This window comes from Nelumbo lutea, chromosome 1 (genome assembly GCF_056320005.1).
Source record: "Nelumbo lutea isolate HS-2025 chromosome 1, American lotus-T2T, whole genome shotgun sequence".
Lineage (NCBI taxonomy): Eukaryota > Viridiplantae > Streptophyta > Magnoliopsida > Proteales > Nelumbonaceae > Nelumbo > Nelumbo lutea.
The window spans coordinates 207,534,104-207,559,488 of record NC_142684.1 but is presented as its reverse complement, the minus strand read 5'-3'; the positions used below and the strand labels follow the sequence as shown (position 1 = coordinate 207,559,488).

Below are 25,385 nucleotides of genomic sequence, written 5' to 3'. Positions count from 1 at the left end.
ACATAACTCATAATAAGCTATAGTCATTTCTAACACTTGTTTTTTTGAATTTTGTACCAAAGGTTCCGTTTGGGAATGATGCAATTAAGTGTGAAAGCAAATATATAGATTGTAAAAGGATTCAAATAAATTGCAAGATTGGGTTAATTTTGCATTGACAAATTTACCTTCTTGTCAAACAAACTTTTAGCTGTAATGGATGCAAATATGAATTCTAATAAAGCATATGCTTTTTTTTTTATCAAAAGCTTCTTTTTTTATTGATGTACTTTTACATCTTATTATCAATGTAAATATGCATTGGTCTGTCATTTGTCAATGCATAAGCTTAATGTTGCCAAACACAGGCAAAAGTGAAGCAGAGTGCAAATTTACCATAAACTAGGATTTACACTCCATTTGCATCATTTCCAAACGTAGCCAACATAACAAAAAAAAAGAACACATCACTAAACAAATCCTAATGAAACATAGGATTAAAATATGCAGTGAAAATTGAGTTAATATCTAAATTCGAGAAATTCTATTAGGTTTTAAGAGATGAAAAGAATGTTGTGTTGGGCCCAACCCAACCCGAAATTGACTTTGGGTTGGGCTAGGGTAAAAGAAATTTAGTTAAGGTTAGGGTTAGGGTTCGGTTGATGGTTTGAAGGTTGGGTTGGGTTAGGATTGGCCTCAATGCAACCTAACCCAGCCTGACTTGCAACCTTACTTGCAAATAATTCCTTAATAACAAAACTATAAAATGATCCAATAGACCAAAACCCAATAGATATAAATCTAAATTATAAATGACAAAAATTCAAAAGCACAATTTGAGATCCTATATCCTACTACAACAAGGGAATACAGTCACATTTTTTCTCCTCTTTTTTCTTCTTCTTCTTCTTCCCTTTCCTTTTTTTTTTTTTTTTTGGCCTCACCAGTTACCCTCCCGAGTAGATTGACAGCTCTTCTGCAAATTACTTGGTGGGATATTCACATTTCTTAAAAAAAACTAAAACTGCCCTGTCCAATCATGCTCAACAGCCTTTGATCATGTAACGTTGAGGTGTAATTCACAGGAGATTTGTTTGTGAGGCACCATGTATAGGAGCAGATCCCGTTCCTGTAATGTGGCTCAGTTGGTAGGTTATCTGACTTATCGGAGTAGAGACCTAGGATCAAATCCCGCTGCCACCAAGTGTTGGGGGGGTTAAGGGAAAGGGGATGGGCTACCCCTGTTGTGTAGCCCCATGAAGCAAAAAAAAAGATCCCGTTCCTGTAATTGGTTATATACACACCCTCCTAAGCATATATCCGTGCTCGTAAACACAAATTGAGATCTATTCCTCATATAGTGCGCCTCACACCGACCTCACAGCCACATCCCACTCTATATGTGAGGCGTGCACTGTGAGTAGCAGATCCAGACTCCGTTAACCCTGCACGCCCGTGTGCCGTGTAGATATTAGGATATGTCGGCCAACCACCTCCCTCAACTTTCATTAAATTACCAAAATTGCCATTACCCGCCATCCACAACTTCCATTTCAACGACTTCTGCGCTCAATAATTATTATTTTCCATTTCAACTCCCCCACCTCCACTAAACCCTCTCTCTCTCTCTCTCTCTCTCTCTCTCTCTCTATCTCTACTGTGATCCAGAGGTAGGAAAGAGATGGATGGTCTGATAAAGGGCTTGATCGAAGTAGCCCTCGGCCAAGGCGACAACGACGAGGAAACGAACTCTCAGTTTCGAGAAGAGCGATCCCGATCCACTTGGGCACAGGTGAGTACCACTCTTGTGCTATTTGCCTTTATTCTGTCTTTGTTCTGGGTGCTAAGAGAGTGTAAAGTTTACATACAGGTGGTGACGGGAGAGAACGATAAGGACGAAGAGAGCAGTTTGGATGCCAACGACTATAGCCGGAACCGGTGGAACAGAAAGGTTAGTTTCGACTTTTAGTGAATTTTGATGAATGTATAAACACATCAACGATTTGGATAATGATTTTGCAGGAAGAAAGAGATGATAGCAACGAAGACAAATGGGAAAACGTTGAAGAGATGCCTTCTAGGCGACCCCAAAAGGTTATTTTTCTCTTCTTTACTTATCGATCTGAGATCTTCTCTTTTTCATTAGTGATTCAAGTGTTCTTAGTTACATCACACGACCTCAAAAATTAACACCCAATTTGCTTGAACTTGCCTAAAAAAACAAAATTAATGAGTAGTTATGAAATTTGAAAGTTGGGTGTCAACCGGTTGAGAATTGGATTTGAGTCAAACTTCTTTAATCTTCTGTAACCTCTTCTGTCATAATTAAGCAAGTGCTTGGCTATATTGCAAATGCAGGTTGTTTACGAGGACCATCACATGTACAAAGAGGGTGATGAACATGGATACAGCCATAGCCCATGGAATAGAAAGGTTGATTTGATTTCACTTTGTTCATTTGCGATGACTTATCTAAAAGCTATCCATGAAAATGTTGAGTGTTTTGGATCATATTTTACAGACGGAGAATGAGGGTAACAATGATGGTTGGGAATCTGTCAATAAAAGGCCTCCAAAGCATCCTCATAAGGTCTTCTTCCTTTTGCTTGTTATAATTCTATCTATCTAAGGTATAGTATAGTAAATGGTATAGTATAATGGAAAATATGAGTAAATGGTATAGTATAATGGAAATAGAATGTACATTGCAATCTCCTTAGAAATAACACAACCATGTCATCTAAAAACAAGAAAGGAAAAAGAAAAAGAAACCACTAGATGTTATCATTAAAATATCCAAAGGATATCAATATCTAAATGGAGGTCCTCCATTTATAGAATTCTAATGAGGAGATAAGTTCTCTTATGACAGTTCTTAGATATCTAATTCATCATTTTAATTGTGGGGAAAGAGATCTTCCAGACATTATCTGAATTTAGCATTCCCAACATTACAGAAAATTAATATAAAAATATAGATTCTGTTTTGAAGTCATTTATGGCCCAAAGCCACAAAAATTCCCTGTAACAGCAAAAAGGAAAAGGAAGAAAAAAGAGTGGCATAGAAGACTTACTCATTTTAATTAATATTCATTGATGTCTTATGCAATAGATGGTTCTTTACATCACTATTTTGAGAGAAACTGAAAAGCTCATTCCTACATGGTCAAATATGAATGTTTTTAGTATATAGGGACTATTGCTCAGCATAATGCTAAAATGACTAAAATCTCAGTTTGGTGAGTGTAAGAATGTGGGTTCGGGTCTGAGAGTGGCCACTTCATGCAAGAAAATGCCATAGGTCCTTATCCGGCCCACTGTTCCCAAGACCCTGGATGACCACGACTAACACCGGGCAATGGCCTTAATGTTCGAAGTATCTGTCCTATATAGTGCAGTTTAATGCAGCACTCCTATAAAGTAGCTTAGTTTGATTGAGAGTAGGATTTTAGACTGAATGAGGATACTGCAAAAAGATAAAAAATAAAAAAAAATATTGGCCTCATACCATTTGTTAAGATGAAGAAAGTTGTATTCAAACGGGGTTCCTAGACCAGATTGACTCATAATATTGATACCAATAAGCCAACTAGCCTAGGAAGCAAATTTCAGTTACAAAAATATTAAAATCTATTCTAAATACACCATCCCTATTGAACCTTCCAAGTAACTTTAACTTGCTTCCAATTTTTGATGGTCACTATACTGGTCTGTTGTTCAATATAGGTTTCTAAGCTTTGAGCATTCGCAGTTAAATATAGACTTGGAATATGCATCAGTGGGAACAAGTTTTAGATGGTTCTGTTTATGTATCTCTCTTTCTCAAGCAGCAGTATTTCATCATAACATTGACAGGTAGCAAAGGATCAATGGCATGGATATAAAAAGCCTCCAACTGAGCAGATATACTCTGACGACATCAATTGTGGTGCTCGTCTACAACCTTCAGAAGAGGAGCTTGCTGACCTTTCACAAGCTTGCAACAAGCTATGGGAACTTGATTCAAATCGTTTGGTACCTGGAAAGGACTATCAGATTGACTGTGGTGAAGGAAAGAAAGCTTACCAAAAGGAAGATATGGCCCAAGGCAGCCTGTTTTACTGGCTAAGTGAGGATGTATTCAGGAAGCCCACTTATTCTCGTTTCTGTTCTCTTTTAGATAATTACAACCCAAATGAAGGGTGTAAAGAAGTTGTTACTTCTGAGGAGAGGCAGGAGCAGATTGCGTTCATCGAAGAGATCAGTAGAACTGCACCCATTAAATATCTTCACAAGTATCTTTCATCCAAAGGCATTCTGTCTGAGGATTATCAAGATTTTAAAAGAGTGTTGATAGGTCTCTGGTTTGACCTTTATGGCCGAGGTGGTACATCTAGTTGCTCCTCTGCTTTTGAACATGTTTTTGTTGGGGAAATCAAGCAACGTGGGGAACAAGAAGTTTCTGGCTTCCACAACTGGATTCAGGTCTGTATCTTGATGCTGTTTGTCGATATTTCATTCTTAAGTCCACCTTGATCTTACACCCAAGTATAGCCTGACAAGTGAAATCATTGGATAATGCTTACCTGTGACAATTAAATGCATGGGATTTTTTCCCACCATTTACCTACTCTCCTTCTTGAACTGTTCTTGTAGTTAACCTGCATGCATTTTTGCCCATTTTCTGCATAAAATGTGTAGGTGTATCTCTTAAGAACTGTATTTTATGATATAACTTAAATATAAGACAGAAATATGAGTTAATGAATAAACAAAATAACAAAATGTTTTATTGTATCGTATTGTCATATTTATAATGTGAAATAGGCAGCTATTATTGTGCAAAGGTTTCTGAGCATCATTCTCCTTCATCAGAGTGCATTTATCATTTCTTTCCAAAAAAAATAGTGTATTTATCATTCTTAACTTTACAAGTTGCAAAAGGTAACATCTAAGGTTGGTACTAACAGACACATAGATTAAGGTTGGTGCCTCCAATAACTTTTAATCAATCTCATATTCAGAGATTGGGAACTACGATTGAAAGGGTCCAAGTCCAATCTCAGCTTTCTATTGTTACTGCATTCATTTCAATGATGAAGCAAGAGGCATTAGAAGGACCAGGAAGTATACAAACTTTCATCATGAACTTAATGGAAGTAGTGTGAATAGTTAAAAATTGTCATTGTAATATTGTAATAAGGTCTACATGAGATATAGCACTGATGATGGGAGTAAGTGTAACCCTGTTAGGCCCATTAGGGGACTCTGGCAGATGTGTTCACCTCACAAGCAAGCAGAAGCTGGTATCGTGTGGTTGTGTTTGCCTATAGCTCCAGTATGCTACATGGAGAGTTGTTATGGCACATGGATATACATGAATTTGAACCCATGACCTCTTACATAGATGGTTCTGCAATCACCTAGAAAGTTAATTATAAGACTATATTACTCCTTTTTTTTTATACCTTGATTTTAACAACATTTTACCTGGACTAAGACATTTTTCTTTGCTAATCCTTCATAGAATTATAGAAGTAACAAACTCTTCATTTTCATTTTGTAGTTTTACCTTGAAGAGGCAAAAGGAAGTGTTGATTATCAAGGTTATATTTTTCCCGGAAGATATGGACAAATTGTAAGTGATGTAACTATACATATCAACCCTCTTCATCATGGTTGGTACTTGGTGATAGGGATTTCAATTGCAATGATTCTTGACTGTATACCTTGTTTTTTTTTTTTTTTTTTCATTTTTACTTTGGCTTGAACTCTAGAAACGTTTTTTTTTTTCATTTTCTCATCTCATTTTGAAGTAAACAACAAAGTGAAAATCAGACCAACACAAATGTTAGATCTAGAATTTGAGGGTGTGGATATCATGTTCATATAAGTGGACACACACACAGAACAAGACTAGAACATGTCTGTGTACAAACACTAAATGGATTGATGGAGATTCTGACAGCCTCTGATATTATTCATGTCATGCTTCTGATCCCCTTAAAGACTTGGTAGATCCTTCATACAGTGGCTCCACTCATAGAGTTGGGCCGCATCAACTTCTACCTGTGAAAAAGATTCATCATGTTCATTCTGATGGCATTAGTTTACAATTTTCTTTCACATTTGCTCCTTTTTCTTATGGTGGGGAGTGACCCACGCAGTTTTGTGTGATTTTTGGGAGGAGACGTATAGAATAATTTTCAAGAAACCCTCTAGCGGCCCACTTATCCATGAAAGAGTTATTTTTCTGTAAATTTCACAGGCTTTAGAAAAAATGAATATAGGGCACCAATAGTGAAGAGATGCAGCAGAGTAATTAGGAGAGAAATACAATTACTCTGCTGCATCTCTTCACTAGTGAAGAGAAATACAATTTCCCGGTGAAGCAGAGCCTACTGTATCTCAAGTCATGGCCTTTTAATTTCACTTTAAGATTGCCACTCAGTATGTCTAAAGGTGTTAAGCTGGCTCGTCTGGTAAAATATCCTGCTGGTTGTAGCAAAGACCTGGGTTTCCTTCATCCAAAATTTTCTTTTCTTTTTTCTTCTTTCTTTATATCTTTCTTTTTCTTTTTTATCTTTTGGCGGAAGGGGAGATTGGGGTTTGGGGGACAGGATACTTCCCTGGGCTGTGTATCCTGTTTGCCTAGGAAAAAGCATCATTCTCTTCTCTTTTAATTTAAGGGGATTTTTCAATATAAGTTAGATTAGAATTCTTATGAATTTGTTTCCTATTTTGAAATGAATTCTAGGGAACTAAATTTCATTAGTTATGAGTTGATTAGGTAGGGTGTTAACAAGGAAAGCATGTGAACTGAGTCCTCATTGCTTGTGATAGACTCATGTTTTGGGTCTGATGTCCATCTTGTGCATCATCTTTTTGTGGTTTCTTCAATAATATTAGTCATAAACTCGCTGGTGTTTATCAAGAAAAGACAGATGAATTGGCATAAAGAAGAAGGAAAGAATTGGGGGAAGAATATGAGGTCAATGCTTCACAAACTCCTTTTTCTGATAAATGAATAATTTATTAACTTTAAAGATTCAAGCTAGTACAAGCATCCCATGGAGAGACACGAGCTGTATGACCTCTCCCGTAAAATACATAATACTAAAGATACAGGTTACAGCTGAGCCCAATACAATTGATCCTTATTTGCCCCTTTCTTGGCTAGATAATTAGCCATTGCATTTTCCAATCTCCACCCATTGTATTCTCATGTTCATATTCATCGTTAGCCACTTGAATTTCTTGATCTCATTCCTATAGCACCAAATGACAGACTCCAGATTCTTCAACAAGACAACCACCCTACTACCACCTTAGAATCTCCTTCAATCAATAGATTCTCCAAACTTGGCTGATTTTCAATCTGGATTCCTTGTATTGCAACTAGCAATTCAGCCCTAATAGAATCTCCTACTCCCACCAGACCTGAAAATATAATCCTAAAAAATTACTCTCCTTGCTTCTCTAGACCTGTCCTATTCCAGACAATCCTGGATTACCTTGACTGATCCCATCAAAATTCAGCTTCAAATATCATTCAAGAGAATGGTCAATACTAAGTACATTTTATCCTTTTTGGAAGTGATACTTTCCACTACAGACCAGTTCCTCCAAATATCATCAAGTGAAAATTGGTGGAAAGAGTCCATGCTTTTTAACCAACGTATTGCCTACACACTCCTTGATTCCTTGTCTGCTTTTCTCCTCTTAGAATATTCTTTGATTCCTTTCTTCTTAAATGGTCCAAACCAATGTTGCTCTTGTACACCTCCACATAATTCCTCTTTTTTTTGGGCTAGATGAAAATAGAAGGATCAATTAGCATGCTTTACACATACATTTATTAATAGGAGATTAATAACAAAAATTACAAGGTTTCCCTTGGTAGCTTTAAGTGCTACAAGGGGCTATAATAATACAAGGCCACTGCTGGTTTGCTTTTTGGTGTACCTTCTGAAAGTTTTGACAGCATCCTAGAAACTATACATTTCACTTTGTACCTCCATAACAGTCAAAGAATAGGCTTTTCTTATGACTGGTGGTAATATATGAAGAGAAAAGGACAATAAAAAATTTCCAAAATATTCAATATTACACTAATCAGCATGCAAGCACTTCCTGCACCTTCACAAATATGCTATGGATCAAAATTCAGACAACTCTTCCAAAGACAGTCTATGATGATCGAGTCCAGGAACATTAACTGATATTTCTTCTATTTTCTCAGGGAATTTTTCATGAAAACTGATATGTATGTAGTCTTTGAAAACCTTAAGGCATGGCGATGTCAAATTTGTTCTTCGAAAGGTTTGAAGAAATAGAAAAACATCAACAGTCCAATAGTTGTACCCAATAACTTGCTCTAATGCCAAGTTGTGAACTTGTAAGGGTTTATGAAGAGGAAAGATAGAGATGAATAGGCATGAAATAAAAAAAGGAAGAAAGAACTGGGAAAGAGTATGAGATCCACACCTCACACAGACCTTTTATTAATGAGCAACTAATAATAACAGAAATTAGAAAGTTGACCTTGATAGGCTTAAGTGCTACAAGGGGATATAGTAATAAGATAAAGCATATGTAATATACACTAATTCTAGCAATATCAATACACTTTCTTTTATCCAAAATGAGATTACCAAAGGTTGGTGATAACCTATATATCCTACTGTTCTAAATAATAGGATCTCAAGTTTGGTCTGATTGTATCCGTTTGAGAGACATGTCAAATTATTGTGGCACTGCTAAGAAACTATATATCCTTGTGGGGAATTATTTTAAGGATTGACATAATGTGGATAGATCAATCTACACATTCTAGTCTTAACATCATTAACAACAACTTTCTTTTCTTCCAAATATGATATTTCTCCATGTGGACTGATATAATTTATTTCAGTTTCTCTTACCATGTGTAGACAGGTTCAACAAAAAGATTAATCAATTTTAATGGTTAACATTACTAAATTACTTTAGAAGTAGATTGCCAATCAAAATAAATGCCTACACATAAGTTACTCTACCAGAGACCTTTTCCAATAAAACCCACAAGAGACTTAAGTTTTTTTACCTTTAATTCCAAAAGGAGCCAATTTGGGGAATGTGGGGATAATATAAAAAAATGAGGTTATTTTAGGATTTGGAAAAAAAGAATGCCAGAAAAGATTAAAATGAAATGAGTTCAATCCATGCAGCTCCTAGCCCCTTGAAGATTCATAAAATATCCTTTTAATGTAGAAAAAAAGTCAATAAATCCATTGGCTTTCATCATCAAATAGGGTATATTTTCACCTAGAATATGCCATTGGTGTATTTTCACCTACAATATGTCATAGGTGGATAACATATAACAAGTCAAGATTCCATCTCCCCCCACTCCCACCATCTGCACAAACATCTACTTGTATATGGTTGGTGGGCTCTACTGCAGATATCTTAAGCTTTCCTTTCCAATTTTGGGCTAGCATCCAATTTCTAGAAAATTAGGGAAAGAGATCTTTATTTAATAATTGTTGACTTTGTAGTCAATTACAATGAACCCCATCATGGGTTTCTATGGACTCTTAATTCTATCAATGACAGAAACCTACTATGAAAAAAATCTAATTAGAGTCCTCAGAAAATTACTAAACCTAAACCAAGAGGAAATCAAAACTCTCTCTTATTTTCTCTTAGTTTCCTATTATGATCTGAATTGTGCTCAATTCCACCCTCTGTCAGACTGAGAATATATTTTTGTTTGTAACATATTAAGGTTAAAATTATGTGGTTGTATTCAAAGTGCAAGCACAGATTTATAACTTTCCTTGTACGAACACTTGCAGCCAGATTCTGAAACCCAGCTACTTACAATTCAGTTTGAGTGGAACGGAGTTCTCAAGTCTGTCTCAAGCAGTCTGGTTGGAGTTAGCCCAGAGTTTGAAATTGCCCTGTATACCCTCTGTTTCTATGCAGGTGGAGAGGATAACCACGTTCAGTTGGGCCCTTATCCTGTTAATATCAAATGCTATCGCCATGGAAATGACAAAATTGGATCTGTGTTTCCAATAGCTGAATGTTGAACATCTTTAAGTGTTCCACTCTCAGTTCTATTTTATGTTCTTCTTAATAAAAAGATTACTAGAATATATAATAAATTAAAGACTACTTATTGTCTTGGGCCTGTACAATAAGTATACGAGTTTCGATGGTATTTAGGATGTAACCACTTTTTTTTTAATTAATGAAGGTATAGATACTTATTATAAATGATAAAAGTTTTGATTAAACTGTACATTGTATTTCAAAATCCTCCTAGGTTATTCTGCTGGTTTCTTATGAAGCATTGCTGCTTATTGTGGTGGTAAGTCTTACCAAATAGGCATAGATCATGTTATACATATTTGATATTGATCATGTTTTACCAAATAGGCAATGCTGCTAGGTTAAAATAGATTATGTGTTGGGTTAGGAGCATTCCCACGTGGTGTAGTAATCATAGCAAGAGTCTGACTGCTACACAGTGATTACAGAAACTCCAGTAAGATGGAATTTTCAGCTTAGATAAAAAAAATGTTAAGATGAAATTTGCAGTTATATTGCCCAAAATGAAACATCAGTAAACCTACTAATCTTTTCTGGTTGAGAACCCCACCTATTTCAGAAACTTCATCTCACCAAGCATTTTGGGGGTTGTTAAGTTGCAGCAGTTCTTGAGAATCGGATATCGTTGACATTAAACAAAGAATTGGAGCAACTCTGGCACTTACCAGGTTGATCTCCCAGGAGCCTAACGTTACCCTGTAGTTGATGAGGTACAAGGAAACACGAAAATAAAGGAAATTTTTATTTTAGACTGTTTCAATTAACCAATGTGGTAATGGAACTGATACTTAATATAGTAGTCATTGGTTTGCAAATGTTAATTCCCTAACAAGTTCCTTGGAAGACAGACCACTGTTATTGGCTCTTGCAGGTTTGAGCCGGACTTTCCAGGGTTGTTGACTCTTGCGTCGTGAGAAGCCACCTCCCAAACGGGTACTTATATTTGGCTTGACATTTCCATATGTGTTCAAAAACCGAAACTGGTACTCACCGATACGTTGTGATATTTAAAACTTTTGCATAAAACCAGGTAAGGGTCTCAAATATGTTCATATAGGTAGGTCATGCAGGTGGGGTGTTGATCTTCCACATCGGTAAGTCAATTGGGTAAGTTTGAACAGTGGAAATATGAAAAGAACCAGCGGAAAGGATGATACAGAAGCATCAATTGAGATTCCTCCCAAACGGGTACTTATATTTGGCTTGACATTTCCATATGTGTTCAAAAACCGAAACTGGTACTCACCGATACGTTGTGATATTTAAAACTTTTGCATAAAACCAGGTAAGGGTCTCAAATATGTTCATATAGGTAGGTCATGCAGGCGGGGTGTTGATCTTCCACAACGGTAAGTCAATTGGGTAAGTTTGAACAGTGGAAATATGAAAAGAACCAGCGGAAAGGATGATACAGAAGCATCAATCGAGATTCCTGCGTCGATTGTTGCCCCTTTCGGGGACATTAATGAGAAAGGGAAATGATAAAAATCTATCATGGACAGTTCCAAGATATTTTCAGTATGGGACACGTTGAGTTCTATGAATCATAATTGTGTCTGCATTTGAATGGCTACTCATTCCCATTATCCACAGAATCCACAAATTCTACACAGGAGTCTGGAACATAGCATTCATGTTTGAATGGCTAATCATAATTGTGTCTGCGTCGTCAATAAGGTGGAAGAAGAACAAAACCAATGAAAAAAATTAACTTCTACACAGGAGTCTGGAACATAGCATTCATGTTTGATCATTGGAATTTTTTTATGTGTCTTTCTTTCCCCTGATGCATGCGAGATCGGCTTCTGTCAAGGCAAACCCATCTTTACATCGTTCCCACAGCCTTTTGCAACCTTGCATTGGAAATATTTTCCCACGAAATAAAACACATAAGTACGGAGACATTCTCAATGCAAGGCAATAAAGGCTATTTGAACGGGCTTTGCGCTGACTAAAGCCAAACTCAATGCATGCATTGTATTACAAACTTTTACTTACAGCTTTAGTTTTGAAAACTTTAGAGAGAGAGAGAGAGAGAGAGTGTAAATTAGACTAAAAAATTAATGAATACTACTAGTAAACAAGTCTGCTAGAAACTTGAGGAATGGTAGTAAAAAACAAGTTTTTGCAACTATTGCTGCCAAATATGAAGCCAAGGGCAACAAGAGAATTTTGCCGGTGTCCAAGGCCGATGGGTCCGACTTGTAAATAGGAGAAGAGTACACATAACCAGGTGTTATCCTAGGGGTAGAGATTCCGGCGGTCAAGTTAGTCGAGTGCTTAAGAGGGGTCAGACTAGGTTAGAGACGAGAGCTCAGAGCTTAGTCCTTAATAACCAAGAATGATCGTCTTGGGATTCTGAATGAAAGAGAGTGTCTTTACCTTGAGATGAGCACCCCCTTTTATAGATGATCTTGCCTTGGAGTGGTTGTAAGCATTTGCTGATGTGTGGCTAGGATTTAATCAGGACGATTCAACGTGGCATGATTCGAGGCCACCAAGTATCCCTACATCACTTGCCCCCCACTCTCGAGGCCGTAGTAGTCAAGGTCGAATGGTGTGTTAAGTGGAGACCTTGGCTTGGGCCGAAGAGAGTACCATGTAGTTGTGCGGAGGCGTCAGATGGCATGTTGAGCGGAGACCTCGACTTCGGCCGAAGAGAGTACCATGTAGTTATGTGGAGGCATTGTGTGGCAACTGCTTTCCTGTTCGCTCCCCGCCTCAGTGGAGGATCGTGATGGACCAAGAACATGCAGCCTTGGTCGGCACGAGTGTGGGACGTCCATGTTCATCGGTCATGCCCCATACAGGTGTCAATGTCATTCGGTGCAAGTTCGTACGCGAAACGGGTGTTGGTGTTGACTGGTCACGGAAATGCGCAAAACGGTGGGGAGGGGTCTCCGGTTTGGGTCGCTCTTGACCCAAAGCTGATAGGTGAATCGGTTCATTCCTTTGGCATCATTTCATCTTCCCAAGGTCGATGCCACGTGTAGCTAGTTGGTTCGGGCTATCAGATCAGCTAGTCTGTGACCATTGGATCAAAGAGATCTGAGTCATACGTTTTCCTTTAAATAGGAACGCTAGTCGAGCGAGTTTTCACCATTCACTCGATCCTTGAGTCTTTGCTTGTGATCTCAGAGACCTTGGCTACCAATTAGCCGATTCCTTAAGCATTCTTCTCTCACATAGAACTAGGTAAAGGACTCTTGTCTTCAACATGTCACCCACAAACACTGGGCATGAGTGCTATGAACTTCCTGATTGGAGTGACCCTAACAACTCCTCTTCCACCTCAACCAGTAGTGGGAGCAACAGTAGTGACTCCGAGAGCTCCTCTTGAGCATCCAGTGTCCGGGTATTAAGGGAGAGGACCATCCTTCAGGGAGCCGAGCACGACCAGCAGGACATAAACCCTCCCAAGGAAAGTACTAGTTCCATAAGGCTGAGGGTTGATGCCATAGGGAATGCCCCTGTGCTTCCTGATGTGGTGGAGCTGGAGAAGGCTGAAGAGCCTACACTCAAGGAGCGAGCTGAGGCCGAATGCCGAGGTGTGACATTGATGCGTTATCCCCGCTCCGACTTCGATAGTGAGCTCGGTAAAGAGCAAGTGAGGGTTCTATCCAAGATGTACCATATCCTAGGGGGCTATAGGGTTAGAGTCCACTGCGTAGGTGACCAGCTGTGGCAGCTTGCCGAGGGGGAGGTGTATGTGTATGAGCACTACACTTCAACCTTTGTTTTCCCTTGCCTCCTCTCATCCCTGAAATCCTCAACTATTACAACATTTCCCTCAGTTAGCTTGTTTCGAGCATTGTTAGGACCATAGTGGCTGTGTTGGTGATGGCTCGCCTCCGAGGTGTGTTCGTGACCCTGAAAGTCTTCCAAGGCCGACAGGGTAGGGTAGTGGACAACCCATCGTCCGTTCACAAATAGAAGAAGTTTCTCTTCGTTCAATGTCGATAGGGATAGTCCTTTCGGTCTAATTGGGGGGCGCCGAACTCATTAGCTAAGAGGATCAGACTATACAACAGTGAGGAGGATTCGACCATGATGAATCGAATTCGGCTGATTGGAACGATTCACCTTGGGCCCTTAATAATCGAGGAAGTCTTGGTGTGGGCTGGCCTCAACCCTGCCCCCCTTGGTATGGGCACTCTTGGTATCGGCTGGTTGTGTCATTTGCTTAACCTTCATTGTCTTTCTTCTAATGTTGATTATCTTTCTTGATGATAGCAATGAATGACAACTTGAAGGAGAGGCTCTTGTATGTAGCAATGGCCAAGTCTACGAAGGGCCCAGTTGAGGGACCTTCGAGGAGGCTGAGTGAGAATGAGAAGGAACTGTGTCGAGCAAAGGGAACTATTGAGGCCGAGAAGAGGAAGGCGGCCACACCCAAGCAGCCGACCGATGCCCCTCAAGATCTGAGGGCGAAGAAGGTGGTGGTGAGGGACCATTGAGCCGAGGGGGCTATAGGAGGATATCGATAGTCGGGGCCCCATTATTCAAAGTCGCGAGATTATATCCCGCTAGCGATGCGTCAGGTGTTCTGCCCAAACTAGAATGTGAGAAAGGGCAACTCCTTGAGCAATGTAGGCGTCGGCCGCGACCTGATCACCGGCATGCTTCCTACTAGGGATTAATACTTGTGAACCCAGGTCTCCCTCCAGTCTATTCGAGATACGGTGCTCAATAAGTTGGCCAAGGTAAGGCTGAATTTTCACTTACTTTGTGCTAGTCCTTTGTTACTTGGAAGTTTTCAACTAGCGTAGATTCCTTATGTCTTTAGACGTCTTTCTACGTTGTTGGCCTTTACGACAAGATGGAGATGATGCTATAGTAGCTTCGGACGTTGTAGGAGGAGAAGTAGTTGAAGCGTCAGTTGGCCAAGGAGCGGGCCAACCGAGAGGCCGCTGCCAAGACGAATCGTGGGGAGCACGAGCATTGTAAGAAGCCCAAGGCTGAGGTGGCGACTAAAAGGGAGCAACTGAGGGCCGTCAAGGCCTCATTGGACGAGGCAGAACAAAAGCTTCTAGAAGTGTCCGCCCAAGCCATGGAGGAGCACGAGGCCTCGAAGGCCCGTAAGGAGAAGCTGGTTGAGTTCAGCACCTCTTCTTACTTGGAGGGGGTTGAAGACACTCGGTCTCAAGTACTAGCTTTCTTCCCGAACTTTGATGTCAGCCAGCTAGGCCCTCATCTTCCGAGCTAGCAGGCGGTTGATGTGGTGGGGCCAACCAAGGGATAGGGTAGCCTACGTAGCAAGAGGCAGCCGACGAGCATGTTGACATTGAGGCTAAGTAAAGATGCTCGCGTAGGGCCGAGGCTCCTTTTGGGATATCTCTTTTGCTTTGCTTCTTTCCTTCTTGTTTTGGCTTAATTTTTTGTAAGGGGCTCAACCTCCCCCATCTGAGGGCTCTTTTTGTAAAGATTGAGTGAATATTGAATGAATATACTGAGTTTTTTTGTCAAACTTGTGCCCTTTTCTTTCTTTTTCTTTTCCTTTATGCAAGGCGTTGATGCCTCCCCCAAAGAGGCATATTTTGCAAAGAAACTCGTGATTCTCTACTTAGCTACCCGCGAAGGCTTTTCTCATTAAGGCAGTTAAGTCGAGGCCGACCCTTGTCACCGAGATCTCGAGACCCTCTTCCTTAGCAAAAAGGAAGGGAAGCAATTGCCTTAGTTTGCCTGGCGCCATTGTGGGGAAATGAGCCCCCTTGCAGGTCATCATCGAAGAAGGAGATGATGTATTCCAGCCTCGGCCTTTTAGGCGCCAGGCTTTGTATGTTATATTGTTTGGCATATGCCTTCCGATCCAAGGTTGATGCTCCGTCTGAGGCTAAGCACCCAGCGATAACATCAATGACTCCAGCTAGGGGGTGATAGGCTTGGGGACCGACCTATTGTTGTTGCTGTAAGGACAAGGTGCCGGCATTGCCCTCAACATACTCCTTCAAGTGCCCACGGCAGATGAGGGACTCAATCTCATTCTTGAGTTTGTGGCAATCCTCGGTGTCATGGCTGATGCCATGGCGGTACTTGCAATTCTTCTTGGGGTTATCTCTTTTGGGGTTTCTCTTCAATTTGGTTGGCCACTTCATGTATTCCTCCTTCCTTACTTGCACGAGTATATGTGTTCGGGTAGAGTTTAGTGGTATATATCTGTTAGGAAGGGACTGATGGCTTCTTCTTGTTGTCTTTGTTGGTCTGGCCGTAGTCGCGACCTTTCCTTTCCTTCCTCTTCTTGTCTGTGGTCCCTCGGTTGGACTCGGCCTCTGGTTCTTGGAGGCGCTCGCTAGCCTTGGCCTCCTTGGCGGCAATGTATTTGTGTGCCTTCTTCAAGAACTCGACCTTGTTCTCGGGTGGAGTCTTGAAGATGGACCATTTGAGGGGTCCGGGCCGGAGGTCGTTGATGGCCACATGCATGGAAAGAAGAGATCGGCAAATTGGTCCTAGGAGTTGGAGGACCAAAGGAAGAGCATGGAGAACCATCTATGTGCTGCTCCCTTAAAGGTGGCTTGGAAGGATTGGCACATCAGGGTGTCAGAGTACCCGTAAAGGAGCATGAGTGCCTTGGAGCTTTCTAAATGTTCATCTAGATATGTGCTCCCATTGTAGGTCTCCAAAGTGTGAGCCTTGAAGTGAGGTGGTGGCCTTAGTAAAACTCCATACCCATTGCCTTAGGTTCTTTCGAAGAGTACAGCCCAGGCTGGTGAGAAAATATGAGGGACCCTGCAAAATAATAGCCAAAGTAGGAACTTCAGCCTATAGGCTCAAATTACCCCCTGGCTAAAGGTACACCCTGTCTTTCACGTAAGCCAACTCAAACCCTACCATGCCGACAGCCAAGACACCTTCCGAAATCAAAGTCAACGCCCACACCCATCCTACCAACCACCCAAGAACCAAGGCTCTGAGGTGATGGAGTCAGTGAAGGCATCCATTCAAGTGGATGAGGGGTTATGATTGGTGGAGGCATCACCTCGGCCCTCCTTCACTTGTCGAATATTATATTGGATGGTGCCTATCTGCGCTTAGAGGTCATCAAGGCATCAATCAATGGGGGTTTGGACCTTGTCTAGGTTCTCTTTCACGTGGAACGGGTTGGCCCTATTCTCGGAGTGCTCAGATGCCGGCACATCCTGAGCCTTCCAAGCTCGACGGTTGTTAAGGAGATTGTGAAGATCAGATACTAATGGGGGGAGAGGCATAGCGTCAGCCTCCAGCCCTCAGAGGAGGACTATAGTGGCCAAAGCACCCACCATCATCCCGGTTGCTCTCAACGTGGCGATGATGACAATCATGGTCCCTATAGTTGTCATAGGACCCCACTGGTTCGCCTCTCCAACTGGGATCCAAGAGGTCTTTGACAAGGGCTTGTTGACTTGTCGGCTGCTGTTGTTGGACGTTGAGGGGTTGGCTTTCCCTGGGTCGATGGGGCATTGGCCTAGTGGCGCATTGGTGGATCGTCCACTATATTGCCCCTGGCTTCCGACGGGGCAGCCACCCCCGTTAGATGCCCCACCTCGTCCAACCTCTGGTCTAGGTTGTGTAGTCTTGCTTATCGGCCATGTTGGAAACTTGATTAATTAAGGTAAGTTATTTCTTAAAGGGAAGTTTTAAAACCATTCCCACAAATGATGCCAATTGTTGTTGCTAAATATGAGGCTAAGGGTAATAAGGGAATTTCGCTGGTGTCTGAGGTCGACGGGTCTGACCAGTAAATAGGAGAACAGTACACGTCAGAGGCCCTAGATGTTATCCCAGGGGCGGAGACTCCGATGGTCAAGTTAGTCGAGTGCTTAAGAGGGATCGGACTAGGCTAGAGATGAGGGCTCAAAGCTTAGTCCTTAATAGCCAAGAATGATTCTCTTGGGATTCTGAATGTAAGAGAGTAATGTGGCATTTGATTGCACTTTTTAGACGTCTGAATATGAAAATGTTGCTTTTCAAACGCCACCTTCGTTTGGTATGCCCTCTTATTACTTGATCTTAAATCCAATTTCAAATCTTGATTGGTAAGAAGTGGGGCGGGTCCTTAATGCGCTTAGATGTAATTCAGAGGTGTGTAAAATACATTAGTATCCTCAAAGAAATTTTAATGACATGGTTTTTCCCTTATATAACTCAAAAATTAGGTCATTTGAACCGTCTCTACGACCTAAACAAGCTCCACCACCGTCAAACTCTCTTCGAACCCTCTCTGCGACCTGAGCAATCAGCAGCAGTTCTCTCTCTCTCTCTCTCTCTTCCCTGTCTTCCCGCCACCACCGTTGTAACTTGCAACAATGGCGATTCGGTGAGTAATAATAATAATAATAATAATAATAATGAATAATAATAATAATAATTGTTATTATTATTATTAATTATTAATTATTTTTACTAATTATTAAGTATTTTAATATTTTTTGTTAAACATTAATTATTTTTTATTAATTTTACTTGTGTTATTTATTATTTATTATTTATTTTTATTAACTAGTAACTTTTAATTATTTCATTAATTTTTAAAAATTATTTTAATTTTTATTTATGTAAATTATTAATTGTTTTAATATTTTTATAGTTATTAATTATTTTTTAATTTTAATCATGTCATTTATTAAATAGTAATTATTAATTATTAATTATTAATTTATTATTTTTTACTTGTATTGTTTCAATATTATTTTGAGGTTGAAAATTATTTTTTATGAGATAATGCAAATTGAACTCAATATTTCCAAATAGTATGTTCTAGGGGTAAAATAATAAAATCAATAAATTTCATATGATAAAGGGTTGATCCAACACAAACAAATTTATGGACTCAGAGCCTCTAAAAAGTAGAAAATCACATATGCTTCTTTTCAGATTTCAGATACAAAAAAATATTTTTTTAACTTTTCAAATCTGAAATTTCAGATTTATCAAGCACCACCTAAGTTGCTAAGTGTCTTTACCTTAAGATGAACACCCCCTTTTATAGCTGAACTTGCCTTGAAATGATTGGAAGCAGTTGGTGATGTGCGGCCAGGATTTGATATGACTGATACCAAATGGCGCAACCTAAGGCCCGCCAAGTATCCCTATATCAGCAACTATTGGATTTTTCACACTACAAATATGGCAAGAAAAAAAAAGCCCACACACACAGCAAAGCTACTAGCATTTTCTGAAAATTGGATGTTTTGTCATGAACCCATCCTATTTGTAGATAAAGAAGATTCATATTTTCATTAATATCGGACATATTGTATCGTATCGTATCAGTCAGGGGTCAATACTCTAAATAAAGGCATTTTGCAATTTTGGTTATTCAGTAGTAGGCATGCCTAATACCAACCCCTGACCTATTTTTAAAGAAAAGCTTAAAAAAAATACATGCACAGGATTCAAAACGTTGATACATCCCTTCTGACATATAAGAGTGCACCAATATATACTTTGAACCTTGTTATAGAGTATTAAGACCTAATTTTGTTTTTGGAATTTATTTAAATAGACATTTCATTCGGTTTGTCTTTTTAAGCTCTATGTGGAAACTTAGGTTTCTATGCAGTGAGGTGATGTGTGTGGTGCCAAGAAGCCACAAGTTCCATATATCGAGATTTGAATAAGAGTCTTTCCTACCATGTTGCTGGACAGGTACACATAACCAGCAATTCAGATTTTTTGTCCTATCCAATGCCCAATTCAGGGCTTTTCCTACACAAATGACAGAGGCTGACCTAACTATTCCACTCAAACAGAATGAAAGAGAAGCTAATCTCTATCTCTATCAGTGAACAAACAGGTACCATTCCCACCATCCCTCTCTCTGTGTGTGACTCTGTGAGTGTGAGAAAGAGATGTTTGCCTAATAATTAGGGGATCTGGGTGCAATGAAACAAGAGTGAGTTCGGATATACCCACTACTACTTTGAGAATATATTTCTTATTTGCATGTTATATTTCCAATGCACAACTCTAATGTCATGTGGATAGGTGTGGATAGAATTCTTGTGGGTAGATCTGAATTCAACAAGAACAAAGTCGGATTTTATGTGGAATGAGAAAATTTTGAGGTATCATTTAATTCCAGAGAAATTGGGTAAAAAGGAACCATATAGTTCATGGGGAGTTCAAATCTGCGCCCCACAACATCCCACAGCACATCTCCCCCCCCCCCCCAACCAGAGAAATTGAATCTTTGTTTTTGAACTACCTTTTTTTTGTCTGATAAACAAATGGGTCCCTTAATTCAATTTCTCTTAACTAAAACATTACTTAGATTGTTCTTTAATTTTAATTCCCTCCATCATCTTATTGGATAGTGGCTTTTCCCGTGCATTGCACGGACCCTATTAGTAAAGTAGAAAAAATAAATAAATCAATGTTGGAGAGGAGAGAGAAAAATGCAGTAAATGCAAGTTTCAAAGAAAAATAAGAAACAGAGAGCTGAAAGTTGTATCTATTCGTCTGAATTTGAATTCAAATCTAATACAAATGAAAATCCATTACACCAATTTTATTCCATAATATTTGAATATATATATATATATATATATATATATTATATATATTAAAATCTATTAATAAAGTTGATTCAAATGTTATATGTTTACTAAAAGGTTTCATAGACTTAAGTGTGTTAGAAGCATGGCTTTTAAAACCGGCTCGGTGGCCGAATTGGTCAAGGGTCCAGTTATTGGGTCAAACGGTTCAATCGTTCGAATCAAACGCTTGGCCCTTTCCGATAAAAAAGTAAAAAAAAAAAAGATCAAAACCATTCGAACGATTAATCATTTGATTCAACAGTTTACTGACCAAAATCACCGATTTTGAGGAAATTCCGGTTTTTGGGGAAAACGTAACCGGTTCCCAATTTTTCCGATAATAAGATTGCATTTTCCCCATTAAAATCGGAGGCACCCTTGACTCGACAAAAAGAAAACCTGCTCAGCTAATAAGAGGGACTGCCGTTTGATTAAGTGGATGAACTAGAAAATTTATTATTTTTGTATTTTAGTGAAAACTTATTTTTAAGCAGGCTGTGGGCTATTTTGGCTCTTTAATGGCTGAAGCTGAAAGATAAGACAATAAATCATTCAATTCAACAGTTTTGGCTCTTTAATGACCCACCATGACCAACGTATCCTTTTTAGTTTTTATTGCCCCATGACAAATACTTTCATTCATCCGTACACGTTATGGCCAAGGAGTCCGGATCTGCTGCTACTCACACGGACCTTACAACATGTTCTGCTCACACATTGGGAATATTTCTTTGTATTTATTATTTATGGGAGATGTTTTTGATACATAGTGGGATGTGGCTTTGAAATCGGTGTGAGGAATAAATCCCAATTCATGGCCAAGTAAGTTCAAGATTCAAGTGATCTAATTATAATGAACATTGGTCCTAACCCCGACTACTTGAGATTACATTTACTGTGATTATTACTTGAAAGCAACGTTTTAAAAAACGATCTGGAAATGAAACTATTTTGGCCACTGGTTTTGGGGTTGATGGTCTGACCATCCGATTCGAACGGATGGCCCATTCTGACAAATAAAAATTAAAAAATAAAAAACAATCAAAACCGTTGAATGGATCAACGGGTCAACAGTTTGATTGCCGGGTCAACAGGTTGTTGACTTTTTCAATGATTTTTGGCCAAAGACCAAGTTTGGGGTAAGACGAAACCAGTTGCTTGGATGGTTCTCGGGCTGAACAGTCCAACTATTTGAGTCAACTATGGTTCGAAAACCTCGTTTGAAGGTTGATGCACGACAAACATGACATGCTAACAAAGGAAATCAAAAATCAGATCACAAGAATCATTGACTCACTTTTAACTACTACAAATCACATTCTCTTTGTTAAGAACTTTCCCTAGATTTTTTTTGTTAATTTCTCTCTTATTTTTCTTTCAAACCAAACATATTCTCAATGTTACATTCTTCCACCTGCACTAAATTGCTTCCCAGTTTCAACTTTTACGCCATGTTTGCTTTTTTTTATAAGTTATTTACTTGGGTAAATACAACTACCTGTATTTATCCATGTTCTTTTATTTCCCAAGTAAAAAAAAGTAAATAACCATTTTAACCATAAAAATCCATTATTAAAAGGGGATTTTTGTCCCATTCAAGTATTGGAAACTTTCTAGGGTGGAAAAGTTATTTACCCACATAGGAGATGGGTATCACTTACCTAGGTAAATGATACCTAAGAAAATAAAGTAATAAACTTTCCTTGATCCCCACATTAATATGAAAAAAGAACATGGGATACTTGGTGAATAGGAACCAAAATCTCATTGACCAACTTCCCCCCTCTCAAAATCAAAAAAAAAAGTGCCCCCTTAAGGTAATTGGTTGCTAATGCATAGGGGTGTAAACAGTATTCAAAAATCCAATTTTGAATTCGATATTCAACATAATCGAATCGAATTCGAATAATTCGAATATCTAATCGGTCGAATTTGAATATAACCTGATTCGATTCAATAAATATCTGAATTCGATTGATTTTTTAATTTTTACATATAATATATAAAATATTTTATATAAATTATATATAATATCAAAGTTATATAAATAATTTATATATTTATATACTTTATATCAATAAAATAATTATTTTATATATTTTTTAATTATCTAAAATAATTAATTAATCGAATCGAATATTTAAATATTTAATCAACTTCGAATTTAAATATTAATTTTCAATATTCATCGGATATCAGATTTTGTAATTGGATTTGAATTCAGATATTTCCTTGTCTAATTCAAATTCGATCCATTTACACCGCTACGGATGCATATTACTAAACCTCTAGATGGAATTTTTTTAGCAGTAAGTGGCCACCATCATACTCAAACTTATTACATTCCCACACTTGCGAGCATGAGATTTTACCATTAAATGAAGAAATGACCACTTACCATAATTGGAGATCAATATATTATTAAAAATTATTTGGTCATATGGGTGCAAAATGACTCAGGATCTACTGTTTTCTATGTTGTGCATGAACACGCCAATATTTCATATACACGAGTGTGGATCCCATGTATGCTAAACACATGTTCACTCAGGATTAATTATATAGGGTTTTACACAGCGTGACGAGCAGGAGGCCACGTTCTGTGCACGTGTGAACCTGCGAATGAGAAAGTGACACGTCGATTAAGCCAACATTAACATCCCTTTGAACGTTAACGTGGTCTGGTCGGTTCAATTGGACTAAAGATGATGATCTGCGCCCCCACAACGTCGCACAACACATCCCTTCTGTGTATTGGGAACATCTCCCGATGATAGTACTAAAGATGATGATGTCATCATTAAGAGATGTTCCCAATACAGGATGGGGATGTACTGTGGGACGTTGTGGGGGCGCAGATCTGAACTCCTCACAAGCTATCCAATATCCAATTGAACTCAAAGTCAAGATCCCTAGTAATGGCAACCGGGTAGGGAGGAAACCACTCCCCATCCCCACCACTGTCCCCACCCCAATTGTTTCTTCATCCCTATCCCATTACAATTAACAGTCCATATATATATATAAACAAGAATTGCTGCATGATTGTTCATTTTGTCCTTGTCAATAAGAATAGAAATTTTCTATCCCATTCCCATTCTTGGTGGAATGCCCTCCCCCTCCCTAGAAATGAAATCCCATTCCAAACTTATTCAAATTTTCATTTTGATTCTTATCTAAATCAAATAGACTATGAGAATAAGTCATTCCAATTCCAATTTCGATTCCAATTATAAGCAAAATGGACCCTAAATTATTAATCCTACAGGACCATGGTTTTTAAAACCAACTTGGAGACCGAACTGGTCAGGGGTCTGATTATCGAGTCGAACGGTCAACCTGTTTTGACAAAAGAATAAAAAAATAAAAACCGGTCAAAACCGTTCGAATAATTAACCACCCGGGTCAGTGGTTTGCTGACCAAAATCAATGGTTTTTATGGAAAATCAGGTTTTGAGAAAAACCGGAACCGGTCGCTTAACCGGTTCCCTGTTTTTTTGGTCTGGCCGTCCCGTACGATCCAGTTTTGAAAACCATGTATAGGACTCTAACTTGCTGAATTGGGCAAATTGTGACTAGGAAAATTGCAAAAGGTCTCAAGTGATGATGAACTACAACACATGGTTTTCCATACTAATCCACAAGGTAGTAGTGTTTGAAGCCGGCCACAGAACTGCAAATCCAAATCAGCTGGAGCCCAAAGCTTGCTATCAAACACTGTTGGGTAAATCAAATGTGGACAGATCCAGGAGGGTCGAAAGACGACATGAAGAGATGGAGAATATAGAGGAGGAGCATGAAATCATTTACAGCTACAAGCTTTTTCATGCAAAGAAGAGAGCCCCGTCTTTCTTCTTATCCTAAACCATCCAAAACCAAACGTGTACATATACATGCTTTATTTCTTCAGCTTTTAATTATTGTCCACATGAGAACATAGATACCAAATGAGATTACGTTTGTGGGGCTGGCTTGCCCACTTCTAGCGAAAAAAAAGGAAAACAATATGCTTTTGTACATCAGCCATCACCCATCTAATCTAATCAGTGGAGGAGTGAGGAATTTTGTTTTGAGACGGGGAGGAATAAATTAAACAAGAAAATGAAATAGGGAGTAGATGAGGTAGGGCTTGAAGAGAACTGGGGCTATTACAGATTTTTTTTTTTTTTTTTTATTTTAGGAGTTGGAGTGGAGTGTTACAGAGAGATCCTTAACATTTTAATGGGAATTTGGGGGAGGGATGCATTTAATTACGTTTCTGACCCTGCCTCCACCTATATAAATAATAGTTTTAACAAATTTTGGGAGGGCCAAGGATCCTCTACCAAGACACTTGACTTCACCTTTGCATCTAATAATAATCTTGTCATAGGCATCTATAACAAGATAATAATGGTTATGGTATTAAATAGGTTGGGAAAATAAGATTTGGATGATCATAATGATGATAAACCATCTAGTAAATCTATAATTATATGTCTATAAAATTTTAAAAACCTCATAGTGTCATGTGCTAAATATTTATAATAATGTTTATGAGATTGCCCTCAATTAAAGATAATGGGCAATTGTTTGGTGGAATGGTAAAATCTTTAGGCTGACCAAGCATGATAATAATTAGTCATCTTTTGCAAAAAGGGAAAAAAAAAAACATGTTAAATATCATATTTATATCCAAATTAATCACCCTAAAATTAGGTTTTTTCTTTTTTCTTTTTTCTTTTTTTGATAAATAAACTTTTCTGGGCCTAATGGTGATAAGGTAGACCCTGAAGAAAACTCATATAAAACCATGTTAGGGACAAATTAGTCCTT

General features: G+C 38.8%; 1 protein-coding gene and 1 long non-coding RNA gene across 2 annotated transcripts; both read left to right on the top strand.

The window, feature by feature from the left end:
• The first annotated feature begins 1,309 nt into the window (after positions 1 to 1,309).
• On the top strand, positions 1,310 to 10,221 carry LOC148880645 (poly(U)-specific endoribonuclease-B protein). The gene is made up of 8 exons (XM_088962619.1): positions 1,310 to 1,771; positions 1,850 to 1,930; positions 2,002 to 2,073; positions 2,338 to 2,412; positions 2,501 to 2,569; positions 3,835 to 4,443; positions 5,525 to 5,596; positions 9,798 to 10,221. Exons 1-8 carry the CDS (start codon positions 1,661 to 1,663, stop codon positions 10,032 to 10,034), a joined length of 1,326 nt encoding a protein of 441 aa, XP_088818745.1. The 5' UTR covers positions 1,310 to 1,660; the 3' UTR covers positions 10,035 to 10,221.
• A 699-nt stretch (positions 10,222 to 10,920) lies between these two features.
• Positions 10,921 to 11,612, top strand: LOC148880644 (uncharacterized). The gene is made up of 2 exons (XR_016104618.1): positions 10,921 to 10,989; positions 11,087 to 11,612. It is a non-coding gene; the product is annotated as an uncharacterized LOC148880644 (long non-coding RNA).
• Positions 11,613 to 25,385: the final 13,773 nt, after the last annotated feature.

What these genes read in the sequence shown, in the direction of transcription:
- LOC148880645 (XM_088962619.1), top strand. Translation starts at nt 1,661, where the DNA reads ATGGATGGTCTGATAAAGGGCTTGATCGAAGTAGCCCTCGGCCAAGGC. An exon ending in CCCGATCCACTTGGGCACAG is followed by an intron (nt 1,772 to 1,849) that starts GTGAGTACCACT and finishes GTTTACATACAG; the next exon opens with GTGGTGACGGGAGAGAACGA. An exon ending in CCGGAAGATATGGACAAATT is followed by an intron (nt 5,597 to 9,797) that starts GTAAGTGATGTA and finishes GAACACTTGCAG; the next exon opens with CCAGATTCTGAAACCCAGCT.